Source organism: Sinocyclocheilus anshuiensis, unplaced genomic scaffold (assembly GCF_001515605.1).
Source record: "Sinocyclocheilus anshuiensis isolate Anshui unplaced genomic scaffold, SAMN03320099.WGS_v1.1 scaffold133, whole genome shotgun sequence".
Taxonomy (NCBI): Eukaryota; Metazoa; Chordata; class Actinopteri; order Cypriniformes; family Cyprinidae; genus Sinocyclocheilus; species Sinocyclocheilus anshuiensis.
In genome coordinates this window covers 255360-264092 of record NW_015539819.1, presented here as the reverse complement: position 1 = coordinate 264092, position 8733 = coordinate 255360, and the positions used below count along the sequence as shown (strand labels likewise).

The following is an 8733-nucleotide window of genomic DNA, read 5'->3' as shown; positions in this document are numbered from 1 at the left end:
ATACACAAAATCTAGTTGTGTTGTCCTCCATGTTGATCACCTCTTGGTCTTGAAGTTGCAGCAGGGCTTCTTTCAGGGGATAGTTGACTCTGTTATTTATTTCTGGCCATATTCGCTCAACTTTGAGGTTCTGTGGATACAGTATCATACTATTTATTTTATTGTGTAAAGAAATGATGGACTTCAGGTGAGGTTTTTAATGTGGCAGGAAAAACTTACCCTTGATGATTTTGTCTGTACATATGGTTGCCTGTTTATATTGTATCTGTGTCTGGACAGCAGCTCTTGGATATACAGGCACATATAGAACTCTTCCATGGTCAACCCGGATTTGATCCCACATGCCGTTTTTTGTCACAGCTTCTCTGAAAGAAAATCCAGGCTTCAAAAACTGGCAGTGCAGTTTAAATGTTCAAAACATGCTGAATTAGTTCACAATGATTCTCAATTCTAGTTAGACCAATTGACCTGGTGTCACATTTAACACCAATTTCAAATTGTTCATAAGGGCCAAAGTATTGTGATATAGTGTTTTTAATGGGTAGGGGGCCCATAGAAATATCTTGTCAGGGAGTCAAAAATGTTTCCAGTCTGTGACATCTGAAAAGTGCAGTGATGTGTTCACTCAGGTCAGGAATTGAGAACCATCGATTTAAGACTGACACACATAGAATAAATGTTAATGGGGCATGTATTAACCTGTAAACTTTCTGATAGATTGTTAAGTTGTTTTTAACAGGCATGGTGTTATGAGCCACAATTTGGCTGCTGAAGCCATCTATTGCCACAACATGCGTCACTCCAAACATCACCAGCTTCTCATTTTGGTCCAAGTGTAGTTTATGTCCCATGTATTCTGCATGGTAGGGGACTGGATTCAGATTGCGTACACCCTAATAGTTCACAAAACAAGCTGTTATAACAGAACTGCCACTGCATTTCAGACTCACTCAGGAATAATCAATAATAATACTATTTAATTAATAAACTTTCACTTAAAATGATTAGACAACTGTATTAAATAACTCAGTTAAAGGCCTTAAAGACCTACCGTATGTCGCAATTCATGGTATGGTGGATGAACCAGTCGTAGTGCTTTACCGACCCGAACTTCACCTGCACGTATGCCTTTTGATGACAGATAACCTGTCATAAATGTGCGCCCAAATGTTGGCCCCACCTGTTGAACAAAGAAGAAAATGTTGTTTTTATGATATAACTCATTAGTATGCATTATACTAATTGTGTGTGTGTGTGTGCGTGTGTGTGTGTGTACTGGTATTCCCAAAGTTAAAGGGGGAGAATATAGTACAGTATAAAAACGATTACGCATGGACAGTCCCCTTAATGATAGGTGTGTGTGTGTGTGTGTGTGTGTGTGTGTGTGTGTTTACAAAGAGTGTTACATATACATCTGAGATTACATGTCATGCCAGATCTTCTCATTAATCCTGGCAAAGATGTACAATAAATGCAAATGCGAAAGGAAGACACAATCATTATCAGTAATAACAAATATATTTGCTTTTGCAGGCTGAATATTTTTGTGCTGCATTCATAACAAATGTCCCCTTACATAACATGAATAAACATGAATAATAAACTTAAAAAATAGTTCATAAACTTACCTCATTTATAGCGCTGGCCACTGCCAGCTCTAGATGACTATCATCAACGTGGCTGCGTCTTTTCACGTTGTGTTCTTTGCAAAATCTGCGAACACTCCTTGCAGAGCATTTTTGTACACCCATTTGGGATAGGTGCGCAGAAATATTTTCATTAGTCATATGATCATCAATCATGTTGACGATCACATCTGCGTGCCTTGCTAAAGATGCCATTGTAATAATTTTGCCGCGTCTTTGCTCCCCCTGCCGTTGACCTTTGCAAATGCTGATGAAAAAAGGTAGCTCCGTCGTGGAAAATGTAGCTTTTTAAGATTTTGTTTATTTCATTTTTCACAATTTAGTTTTAAGAAGTAAGATTGAGAAACGAAATATAGGAAAATGTATTAATTCCTTCTTTTTAAAATCCGTCTTCTTTTTTCTTCATTTTATGACGGATATAATAAATTGAAAAACGATTACATTTTTCGTTTTCTGTTTTTTAATTGAAAACGGATTTGGAATGGACGGAAGATACCCTGATTTATTTCATATTCTTATTCCCCATTTTTAATTTGTGCATAGAAACGAAAATATGAATATCAAGTCGTTATTTGTTTTTCGTTTTGGTTTTGTAAAGAAATTATGAAATAAGTTGGTTTCCTTATTTCCGATTGTGGATTCTTAATTAAAAATTAATCGAACGAATGATACATGGATTACATGGGGTCCGTGTATCTTTTGGTCATTTGATTTTTTGTTTAATATTGAAAGTAGAAAAATGAGAAATGCCTCCTTTTTTCGTTTTTTTCATCTTTTGCAAAAAACGAAAAACAAGAATTCGGCTTAATTTTTCGTTTTTCGTTCAGGGGTAGAAAAATGAATAAACAGCTTGAATATTCAATTTCTACACGTGGGCGGGAATTAAACGCCCCTTTCTGCTGATTAGTCAGACAAAAAAAAATCAAACCGTGCCGTCATCAGTTATTGCAGTTCCGCGCGGCAGAATACAAGTCCTCTGCTGCTGCAGTTGTACAGATTCTTAAACCATTTTATTGCAACTACATTTAATCTTTTTCTCATCAAACAACCAGACAAATGAATGGCTCGACACAACCCGTTCTGTGGCACAGCCTAGACAGGGCTTTCTTCTGTCTAGATATAAATTCTATGCTTTGCATCAGCTGGGCATGCCAGGGTATATGACAGCTGTCATAGCCTACCCTGGTCCCCCAGTAAGTTTGTTTGTTTAATTAAGTAATTAATTAATTAATTTGTTTCAAAGTAAATATTTTACACACTAATACAAAAAGGAAAGAATAATACTTTGGCTTGGGTATATACAGAGCTGGGTAGATTACTTACAAATTGTAATCCTCCAAATTACACAAATTACATGACAAAAAATGTAGTCAGTAACGTAATCCATTACATTACACATTTTAGGTAGATTACTTTGATTACTTTTTGATTACTTTTAGATTAATGTTGACCTAACTAGTTTATAACTGATTTAAACTGATTTAATCTTGTACCATAATGATTTAAAAATACAAATAGTGAGAAAATATATTCCTTTCATTGTAATTAACAACATGAAGTACATTAAACATTATTACGTCAGGGTTTCCCAAATTGGGGTTCGTAAATGAACTGCAGGGGGTGTGTGAGTTTAATGAAAGGCTAACAAGTAATGTAAATGTAAAAAATTAAAATAAATCATACACTTACTAAAAAAAGATGAAATATTTTGTTTACCTTCATGCCATATGACCATTCACCAATTTCAGAGAACCATGAACATGCAAATGTGATACTTAATTATTAAAATATTTATTTTAAAATCTCAGGGGTACTTAAAGGATCACTGATTATGATTTCACTTTTTTAACTTTAGTGTGTTAATGTTGCTGTTTGTGAATAAAAAACATCTGCAAAGTTACGATGCTCAAAGTTCAATGCAAAGGGAGTTATTGTCTTTTACAGAATTGCTGATTGACCACCCCCTTTAAAGTAAATATGTTAGGTGAAAGAGGTTCAGAGGACAAAGAGTTTGAGTGTCTGCAAATAAAAAAAAAAAATCGAGAATTTGTGTATTTTAATGAGTTTGAAAGACAAAAGCTTTTCAATAATACATGGTTAAATAACCTACTGAGTGATCATTCAAATAAAAATGAATGTGTTCATCAGTAGTTGATGCAATGTTGAAACACTTCTTAAACCTGAAATGATTTTTGTAAATCCATTGGTCAAATGCTGTGTAGCCACCGGACTAATGACTGATCTCTGTGCGAATGTCCACAAAACTGGAAAACTTTCTGAGTGTATATAAGCGGTAGACTATTTTAGAAAGGAACATTTAAAAGATAAAAAAGAGGAATTGGAGAGAATCAATAAATGATGAATAATTTATTTCTATTGTGTGAATAATATGTAATCATGTTATCTATAAAAAAGTAACTGTAGTCTGATTAAGAGTATTTTAAAATGTAATTTACTCTAATTACAAGTGCTTAATTTTTGGAATCTGATTATGTAGCCTAATCCAGATTACACGTAATCAGTTACTACCAAGATCTGGGTAGGCTATATAATAGGCCTATATAACGTTCACACAGGAACTATCATTCTGACTGACAACAGGAGAACAACAGAGATATTAAAATACATACTCTTCTGAGTTTTATAATGTAGTCTTTTGTTTTATTAAAATTAAAAATGATTGATATCTCAAAAGAACATTCACTTGTGCGCGGCGTGAGCTCCTGTGCACTCGCACATAGGAATATGATTTACATAAATGTAATTACTTGCCATTTTGGTTTGCTTCTCACCAAACCTTACAGTATACCTTCAGAACGTTTGGAATATAGCCTACGCCATGAGATGCATATGATTATTTTATGACAGATTTGCATCTGCTTAAAGAATGAAAAGTGAAACTCACCATTCTCTGGCATTTAAATGGGTAAGTGCGAGCAGGACATTTTTTGTGTGTTTCGAAAAAAAGAAGGTAGGCCTAATAAACAGTGCCCATTTTACTTACTCAGACCATGCGTTATTTATTTGTTCAGTGAAATTATCAACGTGGTCTGGTGAAAGACGGGACCTGAGGCGATTAACAATAAAATTCCTGCACTTGAAAAAACGCGCTCGGCTGGAACTGAAGTCGCAGGCACGCAGACATAACGAAAAGCAAGCCGATAGAGTTTCAAAAAGCGCCTGGACATCCCGCACCATCACCGAAGTGGGTGTTCGTTAGAGGAATAGACGGCGCGAATGGGATCGCAGCGGCTGCGGGTTGTAGTGAATGACGTGATTGACATTTGCTGGCTTTGGCCAGCCTCTAAGCTAGCGCCTACGTGCCTGTATTGAATATGATTACACATCGCTCCAGTAGAGTTATTGTAAGACAATTTGACATTACACAGTTTACACAAAACTTTTCTGTTTCCTTCTAATTCAAAATGATCCCACACCTTCTCGTCTTTCGCATGGTCATTTTTTGAACTCGCCGCAACTGACACGAAGAAAACACATGTGAGGAGCCTGTTTGTTTGATGAAAAAATATTAAATGTAGTTGCAATAAATGCGTTAATCCATACAACTGCAGCAGTGGAGGACTATTATTCTGCTGCGTGATACTGCGGAAGGACTGATGAAGGCACGGTTTGAACTTCGGCTGACCAATCAGCAGAAAGGGGCGTTTAATTCCCGCCCACATGTAGAAATTGAATATTCAAGCTGTTTATTCATTTTTCCACCCATGAACGAAAAATTAAAACTTAAGCTGAATTCTTGTTTTACGTTTTTTGGAAAAAAATGAAAAAACGAAAAAGGAGCCATTTTCTAATTTTTCTACTTTCAATATTAAATCAAAAAACGAATGATCAAATGATACACGGATTATACACGGACCCTTCTTGCTGTCGCTATGGCAAATATCAGCTGCTTTGTTTAAAAAAAACGTACATTAAAGCTGAAATACAGACTGAACGATGAAAACAGTAACGTACAATCACTAGACTAGTGATCATCAAATCCTTTTAACAGTTTATTTTACAGACTTCATTTTAAAGTCTTTTCTTTTTTCACAAAACCTTTTGCTCTCTAGAAACCATGTCAGTTTCGGTTGAAAATATTTTGTTCAAGTGTTAGCATTATAAACTAAATAAAGAATTAATACCAACATATGAAATTAAATGAATGACAGAAAAATTAGGAATTTTGGACAAAATATATAACAGGAATATAACAGCTTGACAGTAAACTGTTTTTGCAGTATTTTCTTATACTAATGTCCGTTAAAGAAAGACTGTAAACAAACAAACAAAAAAAGTAAAAAAAAAACAAAAAACACATGTACAGCCACTTTCTCCAAAATTGTTTAATTATTTAATTATGACAGAGACACAGCAATGCATCATGTTCTAATCTATATAATCATGTTTGTAGTGTGTTTCAGGGGATTAAAACGTACAATATATATTTCAGACCTAGTGGCGTAATAGTAGGCTAAATAATAATATAGTAAGTAATTGTAAATGTGTAAAGTTGCATAAGCTCATTATTTAGTGTCATATCCATATAAATCATTATTATGTTTTCTATGGCTAGGACATGCAGTTCCTAAAAGGATTTTAAGTTTACTACTAGACAAAAAAAGTTAAAGTTAGCAGGTGCATAAGACGTCCCATTTCAAAACACACAATATTTTTACGCTTTTGTGAATAATTACCTGTCAGGGTCTTTGGGAAAATGATGAAAGGCAAGATTTTTACTGTCACACTGATAGTTTTTGCAGTGGATTGCCCAACATTGCGTTCTTTTATTCCACTATGACCTCTCTCTTGTTATTATTCTGTCTATTTCTGTGTATCTGTGCTGTTATCCAGTTGGAATTTTCACCTCAAAATGGCAGCCGCGCTACCGAAGCGCCACCTAGTAGCTGTTACCCAAAAAGCAAAGAGTTTCGCCTCTTGGTACGCAAATTTCGGACTTGCATCCTCGTTAGTTCGGACTTCGCAAGTTTGACTCGGGAGTGTGAACTCTCGCGGACGGGATGGTAATTCTGGTAATTCTGCAAAAAGCATAACGTCAGTCAGCTCGCCTTGACTACTGCAATTTTCCTCGCTGTATTTACAATAAGATGAAATATGATGTCAAACACCATTGCCTCTTTTTGTTTTCATTTAAACATATTAATAGCCGCAGAAATGTAGTTCAGGGAACGTACATTACAATGAAACGAAATATTATATCAAACAGTATTGCCTCTTTTCACTTTCATTTTAACATATTAATAGATTAACACAGGGCTTCAAGTTCTCCGGCACCGTGCCGGATCTCCGACCTGCAGCGTTTGGCTGCGGGAAAAAAAGATAGTCGTCCTACATTTAAAAACACTTGTTTATCACATTCGAGTTCATGAGTTCGCTTACCAATGTATGAGAGGAACACAGCTTTCACTCTCAGCCAAACTGACCGATATATCGCCATGGCCGATATTTGGCATTTTCAAAATATCGGCATCGGCCGATAAGTTTTTCTGTTTGGCCGATGTGTTCGAGGCTCTTTTATTTTGACGGCGCTGAGAACGGCAGCACCTGAGCGCGCACAGCTCACATTCTCCCTCTTGTTCACTGTCGTCGTTCAGTTCTGTCTAATGTCTAATAATCAGATAGAACTGTTAAACAAAGGAATTAAAATGTATACAAAAAAGTATTATAACGATTGCTTTAATATTAATAGTAGTAATAGAAAGGCAAACATTATTGATTACCCATTCATAAAGACAGTCACTTGATTCATTCCTGAATGAATCGGCCATTCGAATGAATCAATTGAATGAATGATTCAGTGATAAAAATCAGTGACTTGCCGCCACCTGCTGGCAGTTTGTTTAATTTTGAAAGTATCTTTTCAGTTATTTAAATCATTTAATATTTGTATTAGGGATGTAACGATTAACTGCGAGCCAGTTGAAAATCGATTCAAATATGTGACGATTCAAATCGGTTGAGATGCTAAACAAATCGCGATTCATTTAGGTGTAGGAGTTTATATGAATGCATGTCTGAGGGGAACTTACTGTCTTTAGAAAAGTTTAGATGGTATTTTTTCTTTTCATTGTGCCTCTGTATAATGCATATTAAAGTTCATAAGTTCAGCGCTGCTTTGTTTACAGCGGAAACCAAGGAAATGCTTTAAGCGCCACCTGCTGGCAGAGAGTGAATCTGCGTCTCATTCAGCTCTGCTGTTTCATGCAGATATTTTTATTTATAGTTTCACAAAACTGAAGTCAAACCATTATTTCAAACTAGTTCCACAATTAGTTCTGGTACTATGAAAAGGTTCCCACGGTGCGAAAGGCCCTATAATACATACTCTTTTGGTTTCTGTACCCAATATTTAAAATATAATGCAAGTGTTAGAAGGTCATCATTTATAATAAATAAAAAGAAAATAAGTAGAAAGAATAGAGAATGCTAGTGTTAGAGTCTCTTCTTTCTTTATAAATAAAATTCTTAGAATAGAAATAGAATAGAGAGTGCAAATGTTAGAGGGTCAAGTTTTTTAATAAAAAAAAAAAAAGAAGATAAAATTATCATTATAATAGAGAGGGCTAGAGTTAGAGGGTCAAATGAAGATGAAAGAGGTGTTTTCAGCCATTCCTTGAAAATATTAAGGACTCAGCTGCTTGGATTGAGCTGGGCAGGTCATTCCACCAGGAGGGAACAGTTAATGTAGATGTAGAAGTCCATGAAAGTTTTATCATAGGTAGAATACAAAATGTTTCAATACAAGCATTTCTGTCAAATGTAATTTATGCAATATTTCAAACCTTTAACCCACTTGGGAAAATCAACCCATGGCAACAGTTTAAAAGTAGCCCAATTCTGTGGAAAAAACGTGGACTTGGCAACCCTGCATCCAACAAGAGCTGCAGGAGTCAGATTTTACTGTTCTCAGGTTGAGAATAAGGAGAGATGACTGACAAGACCATGCTGGAGTATCTTGTAAGATGTGCTGTGCTCCCTTACACAGAGTGCGTGTGATCGCGAAATCGAAAGTGAAAGTAAACAGCGCAAACGCTCATTCAAAAATATTTAAAGGGGTCATATGATG

General features: G+C 35.5%; 2 protein-coding genes across 3 annotated transcripts in view; one reads left to right on the top strand and one right to left on the bottom strand.

The window, feature by feature from the left end:
* kif4 (kinesin family member 4) overlaps nt 1–8733 on the top strand; it is a 251636-nt gene that overhangs the window by 5849 nt on the left and 237054 nt on the right. The gene's annotated exons all lie outside the window — the stretch shown is intronic.
* Nucleotides 7–2093, bottom strand: LOC107684020 (uncharacterized). Of its 2 annotated transcripts, none has more exons than XR_001633804.1 (5): nt 1629–2093; nt 1052–1180; nt 700–893; nt 220–360; nt 7–130 (listed from the first exon to the last, which is right to left on the bottom strand). XR_001633804.1 is itself a non-coding variant. In XM_016480145.1 (5 exons), exons 1-5 carry the CDS (start codon nt 1839–1841, stop codon nt 117–119), a joined length of 696 nt encoding a protein of 231 aa, XP_016335631.1. In that variant the 5' UTR covers nt 1842–2093; the 3' UTR covers nt 7–116. The 2 variants fall into 2 exon arrangements, 1 of the variants encoding a protein (XP_016335631.1); XM_016480145.1 differs by having other exon boundaries at nt 220–365.